General features: G+C 39.4%; 1 protein-coding gene across 1 annotated transcript in view; it reads right to left on the bottom strand.

Moving 5' to 3' along the window:
* Positions 1-25,247, bottom strand: part of HEPHL1 (hephaestin like 1) — an 81,452-nt gene that overhangs the window by 2,955 nt on the left and 53,250 nt on the right. The window contains exons 13-18 of the mRNA XM_055283290.1: positions 20,875-21,014; positions 9,897-10,037; positions 8,225-8,331; positions 6,510-6,732; positions 5,133-5,272; positions 192-354 (exon numbers count right to left, since the gene is read on the bottom strand). Coding sequence (XP_055139265.1) covers positions 192-354; positions 5,133-5,272; positions 6,510-6,732; positions 8,225-8,331; positions 9,897-10,037; positions 20,875-21,014 — 914 coding nt within the window. The remainder of the gene's footprint in view (positions 1-191; positions 355-5,132; positions 5,273-6,509; positions 6,733-8,224; positions 8,332-9,896; positions 10,038-20,874; positions 21,015-25,247) is intronic.

The raw sequence follows: 25,247 nt of genomic DNA, 5'->3' as shown, positions 1-25,247 counted from the left end.
TAAGCCCTGTACTCTGCATTCTGCTACGACACATAGCATATGTGATTATAGTTACATATTTACATATATGTCTCTCTTACTTGACTCTGAGCTTGTTGAGGGCTATATCTGGGTTTTTGTCATGCCTCCTGTTTTCGGGGTCTACAGGAAGCTTGGTGCCATCATCTGGCATCACTGACAGACAACAGTACCTATGTTACGAAGGACCGTGTAGGTGGTCTCCATGCCAGCATGGATGTGGTCAGACACATGACAGTGTAGCAGCCATGTCCCTGGGTGATCTGCAAACAGTTCAATGGTTTGGAATGTCCCAGGAAAGAGATCATACACATCTTCTCGGTAAGATTTATCTATCTGCAAAAACGTTTTAAAAAACAACAGCTAGTAGCCTTCTTTGCTCAGAACAGCAAGAAGAGAAAGAAGAGCAAAAACAAATAAAACCCACAGTAAGCAAAAGGAAGGACATAAGAGCAGGAATCAAGAACAGAAGTACAATAGAGATAAGTCAAAGAAATCTAAAACTGATTCTTAGAACAGATCAATAAAATCAATAAATTCTGTAGTAGCCAGCTCCCATGATGGCCCACAATGATCCCCACCTCCTGGTATTCATAACCTTTGTAGTTCCTGCCTACATTGTATAAGGGTTGGTATGTGCAATCAATAGCATGTGGAAGAAGTGCTGGCATTCCAATTCCAAGATTAGGTTATCATTACTTCTGTCTTAGATACCCTCTCACCCTCTTCTCTTGGATTACTCACTGGAGGAAGCCAGTTTTCATGTCTTATCCACATGATGAGGAGCTGAAGCCTCTAGTTAACAACCATATCAGTAAGTATGGAAGTGGATCCTCCAGCTCCAGTCAGACCTTTGAAAACTGCAGCTCCAGTTGACATCTTGATTGCCTCCTCATGAAAGATTCTGAATCAACCAACTAGTTAAACTAATCCCAGATTCCTGATCCAAGAATTACTCTAAGTTTAGAGTAATTTATTATGCAGCAATAGATAACTAATACAAATCTCTGGACAGACTAACCAAGGGAAAAGGGAAAAGGACACATTAGAAATACCGAGAATGAAAGTGAGGACATCACTGATATCTTACAAACATTAAAAAGGAAATACTGCACAAACACCTCTTATCCATAAATTGTACAACTTAGATGGTATGAACAAATTCCTTAAAAGACACAAACTCCTGAAGATTACTCAAGAATAAGTTGATAACCTGAATAGCACTATATCTATTAAAGAAACTGTAATTGCTTCAAGATATTCCAACAAATTAAACTCCAGATGGCTTTACTGGCAAATTCTACCAAACATTTAAAGGGGAAATAATACCAATTGTAAACAAACTGTTTTGGAAAATAGAAGAGGAAAGAACAGTTCCAACTCATTTTATGAGGCCAGCATTACTGTGATACCAAAACTAAACAAATGCTTTGTGAGGAAAAAAAGCTACAATCAATACTCCTCGTGAACATAGATACCATCATCCATAACAAAATACTAGCAAATCAATTCCTCAAAAAGGAATAATACATCATGACCAAGTAAGGTTTATCCTGGGAATGAAAATTTTAGTGTTTAAAAACTCCAAAATCAATAAATGTAATTCAGCAATGGATTAAAGAAGAAAAAGCATCTGATCATCTCAATAGATGCAGAAAAACCATTTGATAGAATTTAACATTTGTTGATGATCAAAACTCTGAGCAAATTTAGAAGGAAACTTCCTCAACCTCATAATGGGATCCACAAAAAAGCTGCAGCTAACTTTATATTCAAAGGTGAATGACTAAATTCTCCCCTTGTAAGATTAAGAACAAAGTGAGGATGTCCACTTTCACCACTCATATTCAAAATTGCACTACAGGTCCTAGCCAGTGCAGTAAGACAAAAGAAATAAAAGACATACAGATTGAAAATAAATGAAGCCATGTCTATTTGCAGACAACATGATTGTCTGCATAGAAAATCCCCCTAAAATCTACAAGAAAACTATTGGAACTAAAGTGAGTTTAACAAAGATGCAGGATGCAAGGTCAACATGCAAAAATCAATTATATTTCTAAATATTGGCAATAAACAACTATAAATTGAAATAAAAACACTATCATTTACACTATTACCAAAGCCTTTTATATACTTAGTTATAAATAAAAGAAAATATATGCAAGATCTCTATACTGAAAACTACAAAATGCTGATGAAAGAAATCAAAGAAGAGCTAAACGATAGATATACCATGTTCATGGATTGGAAGCCTCAATATTGTTATGTCAGTTCTGTCCAACCCATTGTATAGATTCCGTGCAATACCAATCAAAATCCCAACAGGATTTTAAAAATCAAAATCAACAAGTTATTTCTAAAATTTATCTGGGAAGGCAAACATCTAGAATAGCTAAAACAATCACCATCTGATTTTGAGACTTACTATAACACTAAAGTAATCAAAACATTGTGGCATTCAAGAAAGGGCAGACTATAAACCAGTATAACAGAAGAGACAGCCCAGACATAGACCCACATATATGTGGTCAATATGATTTTGACAAAAGTGAAGAGTCAATTCTGTGTGGAAAAAAGATGATCTTTTCAATCAGTGGTGATGGAACATTTGGACATACATATAAAAAAATGAAACTTATTTCATATCTTGAACCACTTATGAAAATTAAAATGTATCATAGCCCTAAATATAAAATCTAAAACTATAACACTTCTAAAAGAAAACAAAGACCTTTTATGGGACCTTCAGTAAGGCCAAAATTTTTTATGCATGACACCAAAAGTATGATCTATAAAAGAGAAAAAAGAAAAATTGTACTTCATTGTACTTCATCAAAAATTAAGAACTTCTATTTGAAAGCTGTTAAGAGAGTGAAAAGATAAGCCACAAACTGGAAGCAAATATTTGTGAGTCACATCGCTGAAAAAGGATTTGTATCCAGAATATATAAAGCCCTCAAACTCTGCAATAAGGAAACAAGTAACCCAATTTTTTTAAATGGGCTTACAATTTGGACACTTCACCAAAGATTTACAGATGACAGATGGTAAACAAACACATGAAAAGATGTTCAATATCATTAGCCACTGGGAAAATGCAAATGAAAAACAATGAGATACCACTATAACCCCTCCCCAAGGAGGGAATGCCTAAGGGAAAAAAATGAAATAAAAACTAAAAATACCAACTGCATATGTGGATGTGCAACATATGGAGTTCTCATATATTTCTTTGGAAATGCAAAATGATACTGCCTTTTTGGAAAACAGTTTGGCGGTTTCTTATGAAATCAAACATACACTTATCACATGGCTTAGCAATCCTACTTCTAGGTATTTTCTCAAGGAAAATAAAAACATATGTTCACACAAAAATGTGCACAAATGTTTGTAATGACTTGATTTGTAATAAACAACCTTGGAAATAACTCAAATGTTCCTCAACAGGAGAATAGATGAACAAACTGCATTATATCCTTACAATGGAATACTACTCAACAGTCACAAGAAACAAACCACTGATACACATAACAAGATGGATGCAATTTGAATGCCTATGTTAAATCAAAAAAGCCAGATTCAGGATGCTACAAACCATGATTTCCATATAACCTTTCAAAAAAGACAAAACTATAGAAGACAGTGGTTGCCAAGTGTTAAGTATGGGGAAGTAGTTGACACGAGAGGGTGCAATGGGAAAATTTGTGGGGGAAATAAAAGTATTCTATATTTTGATTGCTGTTCATTACACTACTGTATGTGCTTATCAAAAGAGAACTGTACACTAAATACGGTGAATTGTATTCAATGTAAATTATATCTTATTTTTAAAGTATATATGTCAATTTTTATAACTATGTTTATTAAATTTTATACATTGTAATATAATTTTTAAAATGTGAGTTTAAAAAAGCCAAATTCTGGAAAGCAGCATAGCCATTTAATATGTGACACTCTAATCATAGCAGGCTAATACTTGGTGTCCTAAACAATGTTGAAATATACAGAGAAGAAAGGATATTAAATGTTTTATTAAAGTTACCATTTATTCCTGTCTAACTAGAAAAGATCAATTCCAGTTTTCTCCACACATTGGATGTGATTGTTCTTTCCTATTCCACTTCCTTGTAGAAAGCACTGAGAATTTCAGATGACAGACTATTTGGACCTTATCCGTGGCGATTCTGATTCAGCAGGTCTGGGTCAGGGCCTGGCAGTTGGGTTTTTACATAGTTCCCCAGATGGCTCTGCTGTGCAGTGAGCACCACCCATATGGTATAGCTTGATGCTAGAGGGTAGAAGGTCACACATGGTCCAGCCCAGCTCACTAGTGCAAAAGTCAGCATAAAGTTAAGGGCTTAGGCCAGAGCTCAAAATAGCTCCTTTACTGGATAGAGCTATTCTGTTAGCTAATCACACAGAAAAAGAAAAGAGTGGGGAGAAGCAAAGAGAAAGAAAAAAGGAAGGGTGAGGAAAAGGGATGAATGCTGTCAGTGTCCGTACTTTACTTTCATATACAATATTAACAGCATATTCCAGGGTGGTCAGAGTTATCCCCAGATCACTAATGAGAAAACTCTCAGTTGTGGCTTGGAGAGATTTTTATAAGCACAATAATATACATATACATATTAAGAAATATCCAGGCCGGGAGCAGTGGCTCACGCCTGTAATCCCAGCACTGTGTGAGGCCGAGGCGGGCGGATCATAAGGTCAGGAGATCGAGACCATCCTGGCTAACATGGTGAAATCCCGTCTCTACTAAAACATACAAAAAAAAATTAGCCAGGCGTGGTGGCACACACCTGTAGTCCCAGCTACTCGGGAGGCTGAGGCAGGAGAATGGCATGAACCTGGGAGGTGGAGCTTGCAGTGAGCTGAGATTGTGCCACTGCACTCCACCCTGGGCAATAGAGCAAGACTCCGTCTCAAAAAAAAAAAAAAAAGAAAAAAGAAATATCCACCAGGGAAACGGTACAATCACATTATTCTGTTCCATTCTCATCTCCCCTCACGAGCATTATTTCCAAGTAACTCTTATTTTCCACTGGAAATACATTGAATTTGTTAGTTCAAAAAAGTCTTTCCCAAAGCACTTTCCTTATACTTACTTTGAAAAGAAAGCTCTCAGCATGATAATGGATGGTATGTATGTCCACTTCACTTCCTATCCCTAACAAATACCAGTTTGTCATTGTATCTTCGTTCATTATGAGGCCATGGAGATTCCCAAAAATCTTTCCATTAATGGCTTTAAAAAGGTGATAAGAAAATAACCTTTGGTTAGTTAAAAGATAAGCTGATTTTTTAAATGTTTCCAGAAGATCTTTAGGTCACTGATATTTTCATCTGTCTAGTAAACATGTAATCTCACTCACCCCTAGCAGTGTCCTACCATTCTAGACCCAAAATTCAGATAACTGAGAAATCCTTCTACAAAGAAAGCGAGAACAAAGAAATAGCAGTTTTAAAGCCATATCTTGGTGGCAGTGTTTTGTTTGTTTATTCAGCATAATCTCTTTATGAAGGGAATTACAGGCTCATTGGAGAGGTAGCCAGATTTATACCACTCTACAGAGAACAAACCAAGGCATAAACAAGTTTATGTAAATAAAAATTGAGTGGCTTAGAAACTATTTTCTTAATATTTCACTTGTTGAGAATAGTTTAAGCCTGGCTGAATCTCCAAAAATAAAGGAGAGCTTCACACGGGCTGAGCTCATGACCTAACAATGACCAAAGCAAACTGAGTTTACACGATGGTGACTCCCACTCCTCCACTGTCTACTGACTTTTGATTCTGTGCATTATGGTGCAACCAAATGACCTGCATTCATTAAAAATGGAGAGCATACTAAGAAATCTTTAGGAGAAGAAAGCAAAACTGGTAGGGGAAAGAGTAGCTGAACGGTGAATCAGGCTACTATATTCTAATCTATATCAACAAGTAGCTTTGTGACCTTGGGCAAGGCCTTTTTGTGCACTTTTGGTCAAAAATGGCTGTTGATGAGAAACTGTGGATGTGTCAATGCGAACACATGACTCCTACCAACAAACTACCTTAAATTATATAGAAGTAACACAGATACATTAAAACAGAAATTTGATGGTAGTGTTTCATATCCCAGAGACAATTAAACCTGGCCCTTAAATTTAAACAAATAGAAGTTACAGCATATTCTTATAAATTATGACAACAAATGATGATTTGTTTTTAAAGAATTACTTCACAGTCTTAGAGCTTAGAGATCCCAGCATTCAGAAATACATGTCCCTACAAGTTGGTTCAAAGCCTCAATGACTTTGTTGCCAGCCAATCAGTGGCTAGGCTGATTCAGTCTAAAGGAAAGCATTAGAGGACTTTCTTCAGTCCAGGTGCCCCTGGGAAGAAGGAAAGGCTCAGAGAAGGATGCTGGGAGCCTCCTACATTTACAGGAATTCCTATGAGCTTATCTCAACATAGGCTTCTTTTTAAACTTTGGATATACCATGCATTCTGTTGCTTTCCTCAAAATCATCAGTGCACTTAAAATCTCGTGGATCTTTGTTGAGATACTTCTTAATATTGTCATCCAGATACCAGGATTCATTCTCATTAAATACCAAAAACAAGAGAGCAAATTCATAATCAACGTCACTTCTTCTTCCCTTTTCATTCAAGACTCCTTTTCGGCATGTAATAAGAGGACCCATCAAACCACTATACGTATCCTGGAAGAAAAAATTAACCGAGTTAAAAGAGCATTAAGTAATTTAATGATATTTCATTCCACCTGCCACCATTCTAGTGCAGGGTCATAATACCTCACCCTGGACTAGAAATTGATTCTTCTGTCAGCTCTGATTCACCCCACCTCCAGCCCATCCTGTTGACCACCATCACAGTAATCTTTATACTCCCATATCTAGAAGTCTTCAGTGATTTTCCATGGCCTGCAGAATTAAATACAAACCTTTGCAGGTCTGTGAGCCCTCCATGTGCTCCCCTAATGAACTTTTCTGGCTTAGGCTACCCCTTGATTTACTACTGGACCCCATATGATAGCCAAATGGGACTCTCAACATGTCCCAAACACTCCCTCTACTTCCCTATTTTCAGCTGTGCTCATAATGCTCTTTCTTCCTAGACTCTCCTTCCAAAACCTTCTATAGTACTTTAGTTAGCCTGCCACTCCTATAGAATTCACCAGATTCAGAGCTCTATTACAGTTACAAGTGTGGACATATTATTTTCCCACAAAGTTATAAGTTTCTTTAAGACAAGAGTATCTGCATCTCTCATAGTATTTGGTGGGGTCATTTGCACATCACAAGTGCTCAATAAATATTTGTTGTGATGCATAAAATAAATAAATTTGGATTTTCCCATAATTCTCATATGTAAATTTATTTATTCAAGTGCCTTGTATATCTATCTCCTGAACTCTAGAACTGTCCAGTACAACTCAAGGACATTAAGACACTCCATCTAATACCTAAGAGAAAGGTTAAGATAATCCCTCCCTTTTTTTCTTTAATAGGCAATGCTTACATTTTATATCAAATAATGACTTTAGATTGGACTTTGGTTTATGGCATGTAATTAAAGTCTGTGGTTGTTTTACATACACATACCTGGCTCAAATTCAATGTTGAATCTTTGCCTTTTATTTCGAAGTTAGATCATTAATCATTCAAACAATTTTGTAGTTTCAGTTACTATGTTTAGAGTGAACTTTCTTCTCCTGAGCCCTAGTAGCCCTGATAATGCATTTAAAATAAACAGATTTCACACATCCAAAACCATACATAAATTGTATTCTAAGTTATATTTATTTTATTGTTGTATATTTACATATCCTCTTTTGCTTCAACCCTTTTATCTTTTTAAGTTCTAAATTTGGTAATTGAAACATTGGGATTTTGTTTTTATTCCCCATACTTTAAGTCAAGGGTCACCAAACTTTTTTTTTGGAAAAAAAAGTCACCAGATAGTAAATATTTTTGACTTTGTGGGCCATATAGTCTCTGTTGCAGCTACTCAAGTCAGCCATTGACAATGTAAACGTCCAGCATGGCTAGCTTTTGTAAATGGGCCATAGTATGAGACCCTTGCTCTAAATCATTATACCCTTTCACATATACCAACCCAAGTTGTGATGACCCAAGTAGTCAACTTTCATCCAGATTATTTTAAGTCTTTTGGTTGCTTTCTCCACCTTACCTTCACAAAGTTTACTGTTGAATAGTAAACCCATGGAATACAATTGGGATCAGAAGGCCCTGGACCGGATCTTTTAGGGATATTCCATCTATAAGTTTTTACTTCTCCTGTAATAAATGAAATGGAAAAAGTTTATTAGAATTATCTGTGTTTCAGATGATTTATCTGAAGAAATATAAGCAGGTCTTTATATATTTTCATTAATGTTTATTGCCAGAGAGAATTATTCATTACAAATGTTCTTATTAAACTCCCATCTTGATTTCTACTATTTCAAAATGAAATGGAAGATTCGTCATTTCAGGCTCCAGCCTTCCCTCTAGTTTGCATTTTTCTATTGTCAACTGGTGTGTATTCAGGAAATAAAAACATTTTATACCTCACTGTTTTTCCTCATTAAATGTTGTATCTCCTTCCCAAGAGCTGTCCTTGAGCACATCTTAGTCATCAAGGACCTCTGCCTTGGCCTCTTTTGGGAGTCACCAGGGAGCTTTGTAAGCCCTTGCTGCTCAGGCCTCACCCCAGACCAGCGAAATCAGAGAGTCTGGGGTCTAGGACTCTGGTGCCAGTGTTTTTTAAAAGCTTCTCAAGTAGGCAGGTGAGATCTGGTGAGAACCAGAATCAGAGAGACCTAGTTCCAAATCTCAACCGTATGACTTCCTATTTATCCCACATTTGACAAGCTACCTAACGTCACTAAACTTTAGTATCCTTATCTGTAAAGTGGGTTGGTCATCATAGTTTTCTAATTGTTGTGAGGATTAAGTGAAATAATGTAATTAAATACACAGGATAATGCTTCATTTTGAAGGCAGTTAATGTGTTAATTTTTATGTTTACTACAGTAGTCCCCCTTTGTCCAGGAGAGATACATTTCAAGACCCCCAGGGGATGCTTGAAACCACAGACAGTGCCATACATATATATACTATGTGTTTTCCTATACACACTAATTTATAAATTAGGCACAGTAAGAGATTGACAATTACTAATAATAAAATATGAAAATTATAACAGTACACTATAATAAAAGCTATGTGAATGTAGACTCTCTCTCACTCTCAAAATATCTTTTTATTGTCTCTAATTGAAGTTATCTCAAAATTTCTTAATATTTTCAGACCAAGATTGATTCAGGTAACTAAAACCAAGGAAAGCAAAACCGTGATAAGGGGGAGCTACTGTAAGAACAACTATGGAGACAGTAAAAAGATCAGTGGTTGCCAGGGGTTAAGGAAGAGGAAAAAATAAACACCAGAGCACTGAGAATTTTTAGGGCAGCGAAACTATTCTTTATAGGACTACAATGGTGGATACATGTTGTTGTGCATTTGTCAAAACCCTTAGAGTGTACACACCAATACTGAACCCTAATGTAAATTATGAGCTTTAGGGGATAATGATGTGTCAATGTAGGTTCATCAATTACAACAAATGTACTACTCTGGTGGGGGATGTTTATAATGGGGTCCTTAATGGAGGTTCCTAATGGAACCCTAGAAATTCCTAAACATTTGGTCATTGGATGAATGACGATCTCATACCAGAGTGACTAGATGATGGCCGAAACACACTGACATTAAGATGAGCTCTTTAAGACACCTCTGAGACCAGAAAAGAGTTGACGCCAGTGTTCTTCTTCAAGATGGAGCAGACCTCTGACACAACTTACCTGGTTTTGTCATGGGCACTTGCAATTGCTTTCCACTATCCATCTCCTCCACACCGTGGGCTGAGATGGAGTAGGGCCTACTGGCTTTGTTCTTAAATATGATCAGGACGGTGTCACCCACCTCAGCATGAATCATTGGGCCTAAAGGCAAAACACAGGCCTGTGTGCATTATTATTGCTCTTTCAACATTAGTGTAATTTAAATACAGGCAGTAGTTAGTCAAATAAAATAGTTTGGCTTTAATTGTTTTTCTGTGAAAGGCATATATAACTCTACTTCGCTTTAGAGAGCAAATTGTGTAGTATTAAATATCATGTAGTCTTTAGCAATGGGTTTAAATTCTGCCTCCTTCATTTATTAGAGGGGCCTTGGGTAAGTGATGTAATCTGTCTGAGTTTCAGTTTCCTCATCTGTAACATCAGTTTAGTAATAACTTTCATGTGGGATTATAGTAAGGGTTGAATAAGATAATGTATCTAAAAGTGTTTACTTCAGTGCACTGATACACCATAAGTACTTGCTAAATGCTTTTTTACTACAGAGAAATCATCTCCAGGAAAAGCCATATGGTGGCTTGATATGGTGATTTTCAGTTGTAATACCCCTGTGTATAACCTTTGATAAGTCTGAAATTATTCATTATCTGGTAAATGGATGACAATAATAATGAAGATCCAATGAAATAATGTGTGTAAAAGGAATTTGAAAGATTAGAGTGAAATAAAATCATTTATGTATTAATTTATGATTAATATAGTGACTTCACAAATGCACATCTAACTCTGTTTCTCAATATTTGTTTACCCAAGGAGACAAGCACTCTTCAGCCCCTCTGGTGTGTGCACTTCTGTTGGAAGCAACCAGGCTGGGTGCCAATGGAGATGAGCCCACACCTGGCTGAGAGGGCCTGTGGCAGCATGACTTGTGCACTGCTTCATAGTGAGTAGACTCCCATTTCAGAAGTGCCTGATCCCTATGGCTGTCTCTTGGGTATTTGGTGCATTCTACATTCACAGGGAGATACAGTGACGGTTAGTGGTCTGGCCACACATATCAATTCCTTGCTGATTCAAGCCATGTATTTAATTGCTTTTCTGAGAAAGGTATATATAAATCTAAAATTTGTTGGACTGTTATTATTTTCAATTTTCTCTCAATTTCTTAAAATTTTCTTAGGGGGTAGTTCCAAGATGGCCGAATAGGAACAGCTCCAGTCTACAGCTTCCAGTGTGAGCAACGCAGCAGTCAGGTGATTTCTGCATTTCCAACTGAGGTACCAGGTTCATCTCACTGCGGCTTGTCAGACACTGGGTGCAGGACAGTGGGTGCAGCCCACCGAGCGTGAGCTGAAGCAGAGAGAGGCATCACCTTACCTGGGAAGCACAAGGGGTCAGGGAATTCCCTTTCCTATCCAAGGGACGCTGTGACAGACGGCACCTGGAAAATTGGGTCACTCCTACCTTAATACTGCACTTTTCCAATGGTCTTAGCAAATGACACACCAGGAGATTATATCCTGTGCCTGGCTCAGATGGTCCCACACCCAAGGAGCCTCGCTCATTGCTAGCACAGCAGTCTGAGATCAAACTGCAAAGTGGCAGCGAGGCTGGGGGAGGGGCTCCCACCATTGCTGAGGCTTGAGTAGGTAAAGAAAGCGGCTGGGAAGCTCGAACTGGGTGGAGCCCACCGCAGCTCAAGGAGACCTGCCAATCTCTGTAGACTCCACCCCTTGGGGCAGGGCATAGCCAAACAAAAGGCAGCAGAAACCTTTGCAGATGTAAATGTCCCTGTCTGACAGCTTTGAAGAGAGTAGTGGTTCTCCCAGCACAGAGTTTGAGATCTGAGAACGGTCAGACTGCCTCCTCAAGTGGGTCCCTGACCCCCAAGTAGCCTAACTGGGAGGCACCCTCCAGTAGGGGCAGACTGACACCTCACACAGCCAGGTACCCCTCTGAGATGAAGCTTCCAGAAGAACGATCAGGCAGCAACATTTTCCGTTCAGCAATATTTGCTGTTCTGCAGCCTCCGCTGCTGATACCCAGGCAAACAGGGTCCAGAGTAGACCTCCTGCAAACTCCAACAGACCTGCAGCTGAAGGCCCTGACTGTTAGAAGGAAAACTAACAAACAGAAAGCACATCCACACCAAAACCCCATCTGTACGTCACCATCATCAAAGACCAAAGGTAGATAAAACCAAAAAGATGGGGAAAAAAGAAAGCAGAAAAGCTGAAAATTCTGAAAAGCTGAAAATTCTAAAAATCAGAGCGCCTCTCCCCCGCCAAAGGAATGCAGCTCCTAGCCAGCAACAGAACAAAGCTGGATGGAGAATGACTTTGACGAGTTGAGAGAAGAAGGCTTCAGATGATCAGACTTCTCCAAGCTAAAGGAGAATGTTTGAACCCATCACAAAGAAGCTAAAAACCTTGAAAAAAGATTAGATGAATGGCTAACTAGAATAACCAGTGTAGAGAAGTCCTTAAATGACCTGAGAGAGCTGAAAACCATGGCACGAGAACTACATGATGAATGCACAAGCTTCAGTAGCCAATTCGATCAACTGGAAGAAAGAGTATCAGTGACTGAAGATCAAATGAATGAAATGAAGTGAGAAGAGAAGTTTAGAGAAAAAAGAGTAAAAAGAAATGAACAAAGCCTCCAAGAAATATGGGACTATGTGAAAAGACCAAATCTGCATCTGATTGGTGTACCCAAAAGTGACAAGGAGAATGGAATCAAGTTGGAAAACACTCTGCAGGATATTATCCAGGAGAACTTCCCCAACCTAGCAAGGCAGGCCAACATTCAAATTCAGGAAATACGGAGAACGCCACAAAGATAATCCTCAAGAAGAGCAACTGCAAGACACATAATTGTCAGATTCACCAAAGTTGAAATGAAGGAAGAAATGTTAAGGGTGGCCAGAGAGAAAGGTCGGGTTACCCACAAAGGGAAGCCCATCAAACAAACAGCTGATCTCTCAGCAGAAACTCTACAAGCCAGAAGAGAGTGGGGGCCAATATTCAACATACTTAAAGAAAAGAATTTTCGGCCGGGCGCGGTGGCTCACGCTTGTAATCCCAGCACTTTGGGAGGCCGAGGCGGGCGGATCACGAGGTCAGGAGATCGAGACCACGGTGAAACCCCGTCTTTACTAAAAATACAAAAAAAAAATTAGCCGGGCGTGGTGGCGGGCACCTGTAGTCCCAGCTACTCAGGAGGCTGAGGCAGGAGAATGGCGTGACCCTGGGAGGTGGAGCTTGCAGTGAGCCGAGATTGCGCCACTGCACTCCAGCCTGGGCGACAGAGCGAGACTCCATCTCAAAAAAAAAAAAAAAAAAAAAAAAAAAGAAAAGAATTTTCAACCCAGAATTTCATACCTAGCAAAACTAACCTTCATAAGTGGAGAAATAAAATCCTTTACAGACAAGCAAATGCTGAGAAATTTTGTCACCACCAGGCCTGCCTTACAAGAGCTCCTGAAGGAAGCACTAAACATGGAAAGGAACAATCAGTACCAGCCACTGCAAAAACATGCCAAATTGTAAAGACCATCAAGGCTAGGAAGAAACTGCATCAACTAACGAGCAAAATAACCACAGAATATCATAATGATAGGATCACATTCACACATAACAATATTAACCTCAAATGTAAATGGGTGAAATACTCCAATTAAAAGACACAGACTGGCAGATTGGATCAAGAGTCAAGACCCATCACTGTGCTGTATTCAGGAGACCCATCTCACGTGCAGAGACACACACAGGCTCAAAATAAAGGGATGGAGGAAGATCTATTAAGCAAATGGAAAACAAAAACGGCAGGGGTTGCAATCCTAGTCTCTGATAAAACAGACTTTAAACCAACAAAGATCAGAAGAGACAAGGAAGGCCATTACATAATGGTAAAGGGATAAATTCAACAAGAAGAGCTAACTATCCTAAATATATATACACCCAATACAGGAGCACCCAGATTCATAAGGCAAGTCCTTAGAGACCTACAAAGAGATTTAGACTCCCACACAATAATAATGGGAGACTTTAACACCACACTGTCAACATTAGACAGATCAATGAGACAGAAAGTTAACAAAGATATCCAGGAATTGAACTCAGCGCTGCACCAAGCAGACTAATAGACATCTACAGAACTCTCTACCCCAAATCAACAGAATAAACCTTCTTCTCAACACCACATCGCACTTATTCCAAAACTGACCACATAGTTGGAAGTAAAGCAGTACTGAGCAAATGTAAAAGAACAGAAATTATAACAAACTGTCTCTCAGACCACAGTGCAATCAAACTAGAACTCAGGATTAAGAAACTCACTCAAAACCGCTCAACTACGTGGAAACTGAACAACCTGCTCCTGAATGACTACTGGGTACATAATGAAATGAAGGCAGAAATAAAGGTGTTCTTTGAAACCAATGAGAACAAAGACACAACATACCACAATCTCTGGGACACATTCAAAGCAGTGTGTAGAGGGAAATTTATAGCACTAAATGCCCACAAGAGAAAGCAGAAAAGATCTAAAATTGACACCCTAACATCACAATTATGTACCCTAAAACCTAAAGTATAATAATAATAATAATAAAACTCACATTAAATGTAAAACTCAAAAATATATATATATATATGTATATATATATCTCCATCCAAATGTCATTGAAAAGTATGTTTATTAAATGAATGGTGGTGGGTATAAAAAAAAAAAGAACTAGAGAAGTAAGAGCAAACACATTCAAAAGCTAGCAGAAGGCAAGAAATAACTAAGATCAGAGCAGAACTGAAGGAGAGAGAGAGACACAAAAAATCCTTCAAAAAAATCAATGAATCCAGGAGCTGGTTTTTTGAAAAGATCAACAAAATTGACAGACTGCTAGCAAGACTAACAAAGAAGAAAAGAGAGAAGAATCAAATAGACACAATAAAAAATGATAAAGGGGATATCATGACTGATCCCAAAGAAATAAAAACTACCATCAGAGAATACTATAAACACTTCTATGCAAATAAACTAGAAAATCTAGAAGAAATGGATAAATTCCTCAACACATACACCTTCCCAAGACTATACCAGGAAGAAGTTGAATCCCTGAATAGACCAATAATGGGCTCTGAAATTGAGGCAATAATTAATAGCCTACCAACCAAAAAAAGTCCAGGACCAGACGGATTCACAGCCCAATTCTACCAGAGGTACAAGGCGGAGCTGGTACCATTCCATCTGAAATGATTCCAATCAACAGAAAAAGAGGGAATCCTCCCTAACTCATTTTATGAGGCCAGCATCATCCTGATACCAAAGCCTGGCAGACACAACAAAAAAAAGAGAATTTTAGACCACTATCCCTGATGAACATCAATGCAAAAATCCTCAATAAAATACTAGCAAACCGAACCCAGCAGCACATCAAAAAGCTTATCCACCATGATCAAGTGGGCTTCATCCCTGGGATGCAAGGCTGGTTCAACATACGCAAATCAATAAACGTAATCCATCACATAAACAGAACCAAAGACAAAAACCACATGATTATATCAATAGATGCAGAAAAGGCCTTAGACAAAATTCAACAGCGCTTCATGCTAAAAACTCTCAATAAATTAGGTATTGATGGGATGTATCTCAAAATAATAAGAGCTATCTGTGACAAACCCACAGCCAATATCATACTGAATGGGCAAAAACTGGAAGCATTCCCTTTGAAAACTGGCACAAGACAGGGATGCCCTCTCTCACCACGCCTGTTCAACACAGTGTTGGAAGTTCTGGCTGGGGCAATTAGGCAGGAGAAAGAAATAAAGGGTATTCAATTAGGAAAAGAGGAAGTCAAATTGTCCCTGTTTGCAGATGACATGATTGTATATTTAGAAAACCCCATCGTCTTAGCCCAAAATCTCCTTAAGCTGATAAGCAACTTCAGCAAAGTCTCAGGATACAAAATCAATGTGCAAACATCAAAAGCATTCTTATACACCAATAACAGACAAACAGAGAGCTAAATCATGAGTGAACTCCCATTCACAATTGCTTCAAAGACAATAAAATACCTAGGAATCCAACTTACAAGGGATGTGAAGGACCTCTTCAAGGAGAACTACAAACTACTGCTCAATGAAATAAAAGAGGACACAAACAAATGGAAGAACATTCCATGCTCATGGGTGGGAAGAATCAATATTGTGAAAATGGCCATACTGCCCAAGGTAATTTATAGATTCAATGCCATCCCCATCAAGCTACCAATGCCTTTCTTCACAGAATTGGAAAAAACTACTTTAAACTTCATATGGAACCAAAAAAGAGCCCGCATTGCCAAGCCAATCCTAACCCAAAAGAGCAAAGCTGGAGGCATCATGCTACCTGACTTCAAACTATACTAAAAGGCTACAGTAACCAAAACAGTATGGTACTGGTACCAAAACAAAGATATAGACAAATGGAACAGAATAGAGCCCTCAGAAATAATATCACACATCTACAACCATCTGATCTTTGACAAACATGACAAAAACAAGAAATGAGGAAAGATTCCCTATTTAATAAATGATGCTGGGAAAACTGGCTAGCCATATGTAGAAAGCTGCAACTGGATCCCTTCCTTACACCTTATACAAAAATTAATTCAAGATGGATTAAAGACTTAAATGTTAGATCTAAAACCATAAAAACCCTAGAAGAAAACCTAGGCAATACTACGCAGGACATAGTATGGGCAAGGACTTCATGTCTAAAACACCAAAAGCAATGGCAACAAAAGCCAAAATTGACAAATGGGATCTCATTAAACTAAAGAGCTCCTGCACAGCAAAAGAAACTATCATCAGAGTGAACAGGCAACCTACAGAATCAGAGAAAATTTTTGCAATCTACTCATCTGACAGAGGGCTAATACCCAGAATCTACAAAGAACTCAAACAAATTTACGAGAAAAAAACAACCCCATCAACAAGTGGGCAAAGGATAATGAACAGACACTTCTCAAAAGAAGACATTTATGCAGCCAACAGACACATGAAAAAATGCTCATCATCGCTGGCCATCAGAGAAATGCAAATCAAAACCACAATGAGATACCATCTCACACCAGTTAGAATGGCCATCATTAAAAAGTCAGGAAACAACAGGTGCTGGAGAGGATGCAGAGAAATAGGAACACTTTTACACTGTAGGTGGGACTGTAAACTAGTTCAACCATTGTGGAAGACAGTGTGGCCATTCCTCAAGGATCTAGAACTAGAAATACCATTTGACCCAGCCATGCCATTACTGGGTATATACCCAAAGGATTATAAATCATGCTGGTATAAAGACACATGCACACGTATGTTTATTGCAGCACTATTCACAATAGCAAAGACTTGGAACCAACCCAAATGTCCATCAATGATAGACTGGATTAAGAAAATGTGGCACATATACACCATGGAATACTATGCAGCCATAAAAAAGATGAGTTCATGTCCTTTGTAGGGACATGGATGAAGCTGGAAACCATCATTCTCAGCAAAGTATCACAAGGACAAAAAAACCAAACTCCGCATGTTCTCACTCATAGGTGGGAATTGAACAATGAGAACACATGGACACAGGAAGGGGAACATCACACACCGGGGCCCGTCATGGAGTAGGGGCAGGGGGGAGGGATAGCATTAGGAGATATACCTAATGTAAATGATGCATTAATGGGTACAGCACACCAACATGGCACAAGTATACATATGTAACAAACCTGCACGTTGTGCACCCATACCCTAGAACTTAAAGTATAATAAAAAAATTCTTAAAACATAAATACATTAAATTAAAATAAATAAATAACATTTTCTTAAAATACTTAACATGAATCAGGAAGTTCTAAATAGCACTGATTTTTTTCCCCCTTAATGGCAAAATTAGAAAAGAAAACCCTAAAGCAAGTGGGCTGGGCTAAAAAAAAAAGAAAATGCTTTGCATGTTCTTAAATATTATATTTGGGTAGCGTTACAAAGAAGTAGCTAGGTATGGATATGTTAAAATCACTATTTCTGTACGCATTACCACCTAAGTTGCACATGCCTTGCTACACTGGTTGGTAAGAGCAAATGACTACTGATGAGTAAGAGCAACTGGGTACTGATTTATAGTGTGAGAGGTCGCTTTCAGGGAATAGTAATGAACTGAAGTGCGCCTGCCATGCGCCCAGTTTGAGGAGCCCAAGCTTCTCCCTGAGGCACAGAAAATGAGTAGATGGGCCTCACATTCCTCTGGCTAAAGTGCTGATGGGCTTCCCTCTCATAAAGTCACCGCATTTGTGTCATTTTGCTGAGAAGAACCAAACCAAAGAGCCTTAGAGGCACACCTCAAACCCCTCAGCAGGACCAGCACCTCAGCAGAACCAGCCCCTCAGCAGAAAGAGCACCTTGTCTTTAAAGCTCTGTCAACATCACAGCTCAAATGAATGAATGTTTCGATCAGGGCTGACTCACTCATTTGATGAGACAAACAAGCTTATCTGTGAATGTTAGTAGACTGTGGAAATGTGGGGTCTACTATACCTCCACATCTATTACATGGATGGAGCATTTAATTTAACAATTTATCAAGCTAGGAGTTGTAGGGCCTTATTCTAATATTGGAAAACACTGTGTAAGACCATACTGTTTATATAAGTTACCTTGTACATTCAAAAGTGGAGCAGGATTTCCAAAAGTCCCTTAGATTTGCCCTCTGCTTTAAGGTCTTATCCCCAAGATGGGGTCAGAGCTGGTGACTTCCCGTGAAGAAAAGTGGAGAAGGAAAGCAGGAAGAGCTTATCTCATTGACAGTCCGGAAGCTCAGGTTCTGAGAAGGCCATGAATAAGGGCCTCCTGAACTGAGAGGGACCTTTCAGGAAGGAGAAAGCCAGACCTTTCTCCCTTGGCCCCATCTCACATAGGAGCTCCTCTTTTGTCATAAATATTTTTATGGTGTGTTGCAATCGCACTGTGCATGGATAAACGAGAACCTTAAGAAGTTATGGTAACATTCTGCCTGCTGTTCTGACACATCAAACTATTTCAAATTAAAATTTCCTGGCTCACCTCGGAAATAATACCACATATCTACAACTATCTGATCTTTGACAAACCTGACAAAAACAAGAAATGGGGAAAGGATTCCCTATCTAACAAATGGTGCTGGGAAAACTGGCTAGCCATATGTAAAAAGCTGAAACTGGATCCCTTCCTTACACCTTATACAAAAATTAATCCAAGACGGATTAAAGACTTAAATGTTAGACCTAAAACCATAAAAACCCTAGAAGAAAACCTAGGCAATACCATTCAGGACATAGGCACGGGAAAGGACTTCATGCCTAAAACACCAAAAGCAATGGCAACAAAAGCCAAAATTGACAAATGGGACCTAAGTAAACTAAAGAGCTCCTGCACAGCAAAAGAAACTACCATCAGAGTGAACAGGCAACCTACAGAATGGGAGAAAATTTTTGCAATCTACTCATCTGACAAAGGGCTAATATCCAGAATCTACAAAGAACTCAAACAAATTTACAAGAAAAAAACAAACAACCCCATCAAAAAGTGGGCGAAGGATATGAACAGACACTTCTCAAAAGAAGACATTTATGCAGCCAACAGACACACAAAAAAATGCTCATCATCGCTGGCCATCAGAGAAATGCAAATCAAAACCACAATGAGTTACCATCTCACACCAGTTAGAATGGCGATCATTAAAAAGTCAGGAAACAGGTGCTGGAGAGGATGTGGAGAAATAGGAACACTTTTACACTGCTGGTGGGACTGTAAACTAGTTCAACCATTGTGGAAGACAGTGTGACGATTCCTCAAGGATCTAGAACTAGAAATACCATTTGACCCAGCCATCCCATTACTGGGTATATACCCAAAGGATTATAAATCATGCTGCTATGAAGACACATGCACACATATGTTTATTGCAGCACTATTCACAATAGCAAAGACTTGGAACCAACCCAAATGTCTAACAATGATACACTGGATTAAGAAAATGTGGCACATATACACCATGGAATACTATGCAGCCATAAAAAATGATGAGTTCATGTCCTTTGTAGGGACATGGATGAAGCTGGAAACCATCATTCTCAGCAAAGTATCACAAGGACAAAAAACCAAACGCTGCATGTTCTCACTCATAGGCGGGAATTGAACAATGAGAACACTTGGACACAGGAAGGAGAACATCACACACCAGGGCCTGTCGTGGGGTAGGGGCAGGGGGGAGGGATAGCATTAGGAGATATACCTGATGTAAATGATGAGTTAATGGGTGCAGCACACCAACATGGCACATGTATACATATGTAACAAACCTGCACGTTGTGCACATGTACCCTAGAACTTAAAGTATTTTATCTATATTTTTATATATATATTTATATATTATATATATATTTATATATTATATATTTATATATAATATATAAATATATATGTTTATATATTATATTATATATATTTATATATTATATATTTATATATAATATATAAATATATATGTTTATATATTATATTATATATATTTATATATTATATTATATATAAATATATAATATATATTTTTATATATTATATATTTTATATATATATATATATATATCTGCTGGAGGACTTAAAAAAAAATTTCCTGGCTCAGTATAGGGGTTGGAAAGAAGCTTTAGGGTATCATACACCAGTTAGACTGCCCTGATGTCATGGATTCCTATTTGTGTATTATCTGGTAGTCTTATTATGACTATTTTTTGTATGAGTTGAGCACTCAGCACGCTCCTTGATAATGGTAGAGCAGGAAGATACTACACTTGGAGGAATGCAGTCAAGCTACTCTGTTTCTTCTATCCTTTCTCAGCCACAAGTCTAACAGAACACATGAGTATGTATGCATGCACATGCTTGGGGCTGACAGTGCACGCCTGAAATGTGTGCCATACCCAGGAGTTCTAAGTGTTCCTCTTGTGGTGGTCGGGCTTTGATCTCCACAAATTCTCCATCCGTGTATTCCCTGTAAACCACCTTCTTGTACTGAGAGCCAATCCAATTTTCAGTGCGGTTCATAAATATATCTCCATGTCTGCAAATCAGAAGCATCAGAAATTAAAGTTGTCAGAAAGCAGAAAAGCTTTGAGCTCTTCTAAGTGATTCAGGGGTAATCTGGAGAAGTGTGCCCCACACCTGGCTGTGATCAAGTGCTCCCTGGGGAGCAGGCCTTTTGCACCAGACTTTCTGGGAGTGAGGCCAGGAATCTGCACTTTAAAGCTCCTTGAGTTCTGATATGGGCAGCCCAGCACCAGTCCATGGCCCACCCTTGGAAATCACTGTTGTAATCTTCTGCTAAGCACTGAGTAGGGCCAACCTCAGAGACTCCTAAGGATCCTTTGAGGTTGCGCCTCTCTTCTGGGACCATCTAGCCTTACACACTTGCATCTGCATGTGTGTGTCATCACACACACACACGCACATACACATCCACCCTCTACCACCCTGAGTTTCTCCAGATTTCATATGTGTCTTTCTGTACATGGTAATGCTTTTCCACTTTGAAAGATCTCAAGAAGGACCATAGTCATGTATTGTGTATACATCCATATACAAATATAGATAGATACAGTTGATACTTGTTATTCACCCTAGTTATGTTCTAGAAAGTCATTGTGATAACTGGACTAATAAAGACTGAACCATTGTTCCTAGGGGAAATATAGGGTTAGGTTCCTGCAAACCTCTGGTCACAATATTTTCATCAACAGATCAACATATAACCTTGTTTTATGTCTGTTTCTTTTTAAACACACTTTATTTAATATATATTGCTAAGCTCAACAGCATTAACACTGTTGAGCTCATTAACACTGAGCTCAACAGCCAACAGCACTGTAACTCATGCGGGAACAAAGCCCCTCTCACATGTATAAGGCACATCAGAGGCTTCTTACACTCAGGACACTGCTTCAGCACTCTGCTTAAGGGGGCATTTTAAACAGTGAAAGCACCAACATAAAGCACACAAGTGCAAAAACGATGGCACTAAATAATCTGAAAACAAGGACATTTATTTACAGTATGAGAGCTGAAACAAGAAGGCACAGAGACTCCTTGTTTGACCCCAGCTGAAAATGTGTACATCAGGCAATGTAAATTTTTTGCCACTCTACATGTACCTGAAAATGACCACAAAAATGTCACAGGAATTGATTCTGGGGTTAAAAATACATTTTAGCAAGTAGGCAAATTTGCAAAAGCAGAATCTACAAATAACAAGGATAGACTGTATATGTACCATACACGTATAGTACATTTCATCTATTACCGAGGCAGATCATCACAAAAGACAGATTTTTAAAATCTATTAATTTTATCTCTAAAATACAGTGAGACCCACCCCTTCCATCTCCTTCCACTGAAGGAGCTTTCATTCTCATCCCAGCCACTTGTATCACTTACCTATGTTGGGTGGAATTGTTCCTAACCATTTTCCCCGCCACCTGTACTCCTCTTTGCCCTCTATTCACACACTGCAGGCAGAGGGATCCTAAGCTGTACATTTAACCATGTTGATTTTAAGCCTTTTTATGATTTCCCACTGCCAAACTCCTCAATTTGGCTCTCAAGCCTCACTCTCTGCCTTTGCCACCTCCTGAGCCTCATTTCCCATCACTAGCCCCTAGGCTCTATGCTCTGGTCATTCTAAACATTCACTCTCTTGAACATGATATGCTCTCCCTCACCTCCAGGCCTTTACACGGGTTGTTCCCTCTGCCATGAACATGCTTCCTTCCTCTTCAAGTGGACTACTCTTCATGTCCCAACTCAAAGACTACTTCCTCCCAGAAGCCCTCGCCAACTACCAACCTTCTCCCTACCTTTCCTCAAGACAGGGCTGTGTGCTTCTGCCATATCTCCTGCTGCACTCTACCCTTCCCCTCTCATAGAACATACTTGTTCTAAAGTCTTACCATGGACCAGGAATTCTGTGTGGGAAAGGACCTTGTCTATCCTCCATACTGTTTCACCAGCACATTGCACAATGCCTAGCATATAGTAGGTATTTAATAAATGCATGTATACTTCCACCCTAGACTGTATGATTTCCAAGGGAAGAGAACTTTTTTCTACTTTCATTTTTCAGGAGTCCCAGTTACATGTGGTAGTGACCAGTGCAGAACCTGTAGCCACATTCCACTTTTTCCCAGCTTTCTCCACTGCAAACCAGGCTGATAATAATTCCTCTACCTCATGGAGTTGATATGAGGGTCATGTGAGTTAGTATCTGTAAAGCACATGTCAGGCCCATGTTCAGCACTGTGTAAGCGCTTGCTTTTTCATCGTCTTGTGAGAATGTTGCAAGAGATGCTGAGCAAATTGATGGAGTAGGTCAGGTGTGTTGTAAGGGTTATGTCAGATAAGGTTTGTAAAATCCCTAGCAGAATGCCTGGTCCACAGTAGCTGCTCAATAGGCAGTGGTTTATTGTGGAGAATCTCAGGATGACTAAATCACACATGTATCAGTCTACAAGCTCAGGAGTACTAGGAATACAACTTTATTTTTTCATAGCAACTTAACTTCTGTTTTCAAATTTCCTCCCATTGCATAAACTTCCCCTGGACATTGTACTGATGGTCACATTTGTTGGCTTTCTGGGATGCTGAGGCCTTCCCAGCATGTTTTAGGAAGCCCCAAAGAAAGACTTCCAGGTCCCAAGGTGGGGCAGAGGGCCTGTGCTGACCAGGATAATAAATGTCTCAGGGATAGCCTGTACCCACAAATGGTTCAAAAACCAGATGGGCTCCTACCATGGCCATGGGACAAAGGGCAGAGACATAGAAACTAGGGTGCAGAAGGGGTATGTGTCACTGGGCTCTTATCTACAGACATGCCTCAGATGTGCCCTGAGAGAACTGCCATTTCAATTCCATACTGAATTGTTATCTATAGCATTTGTTAAACTTTGAACATGTGAACTTCTCCTTATCTCACTTTGCTTTCATCTTTCTATGGGCAAGAATCAGAGTGACAGGGGAAGGTGTAATTATGGCATCGCACCCCCTTCCCCACCAGCACATTTTATCTCTCTATGTCACTTGGGAGGGAGTCCCAGAAGACTGAAGCTAGACCTTCCTGCTAGCCCCGTGGGATGGAGACTTAAAGTAGGAGTTCATATTAGTTGTAAGAACATCATAAAGGCTATATTTTTATACATTCATGGGCTAAGATTGTACACATGACAAAATTATTATACAATTATTTCTTTAGTTATGGTAGCCTTTTAATGAAATAATCATTTTAGAAAGGGCCAGATTAGAATTCATTTCATTTTCCACTGTACCAGCACCAGTCTTCAGCTTGTATTGGCAGCACTAGTTTTGCAGAATAGAGGTGTTTGGCCTAACAAATAGGTTAGTGAGTAATTGAATGGATTTAAAATTCTCCTGTTCTTAAGGGAAATCTTAAAAAAAGAAAATGTATCCAGAAGGTAGAACCATTATACTCTCTTTTCCATAAGTACAGCCCCTCAAAACAAAGGCCAATAAATAAGAAAACAAATACTTGTGTTAAGATAGGAACAGTAGCATGTTGTGTTTGTCTCGCAGCCACGGAGGATGTCTATGAGGTGAGGGGAGGGGAGTATGGCGGCAGGGGGCGAGGGTAGGTGGCAATAAAGAACAAAGAGGAACTGGGCCAGGAGGGACAATGTAGTGTGCCGGAGAGAACGCGGATTTGTCTTTCAAAAGATCTATGTTCAGTTCTAACTCTGCCAATGTCTAGTTGGGCGCCTTAACTCTTTGCATCCAAGTTTCCTCATCTGCATACCAGAACAGTAATACCAGGCAGTGGGTTGCTGCGGAGGGAGGGGATTAGCCCTGGGGGAGGAGGTCTGTGGTCTGCGCCTGCCTTCTCTCCTGTTTAACTCCATCCCAGTGCACCCTAGGGATCTTGGTTCCTGGACTCTGGGCTTAACGCCCTGGAGGAGCAATGCTCACAAGCCTGCTGGCGGCCTGAGAGCTGCTGAGTCTTGGGCATGCACCACTGGCCAACAGCACTGTTAAGGGAGGGCCAGTCTTGCAGACTTTCTGGACACAGGGCCTAGTAGAGAAACCTGTTCTTCCTACCCCGATCCCGAGGTCTCTTGCAAGGCAATGGTCCCCTGTCCCTCCTTGGTGGTCCCCCACTTGGAGAAGCGCTCTGCCAATGGCTCAGCCTCAACCTTTCCTGAGGTCCTGCATCCACAGCAGCCCATCCTCTCACCCCACATCATACACCCTCTCTGCCTTCTCTGGCCCTTTTTGTCTTCCCAGCCCCACTATA

Source organism: Symphalangus syndactylus, chromosome 6, assembly GCF_028878055.3.
Source record: "Symphalangus syndactylus isolate Jambi chromosome 6, NHGRI_mSymSyn1-v2.1_pri, whole genome shotgun sequence".
Classification (NCBI taxonomy): Eukaryota; Metazoa; Chordata; class Mammalia; order Primates; family Hylobatidae; genus Symphalangus; species Symphalangus syndactylus.
This window is presented reverse-complemented; position numbering and strand designations above follow the sequence as displayed.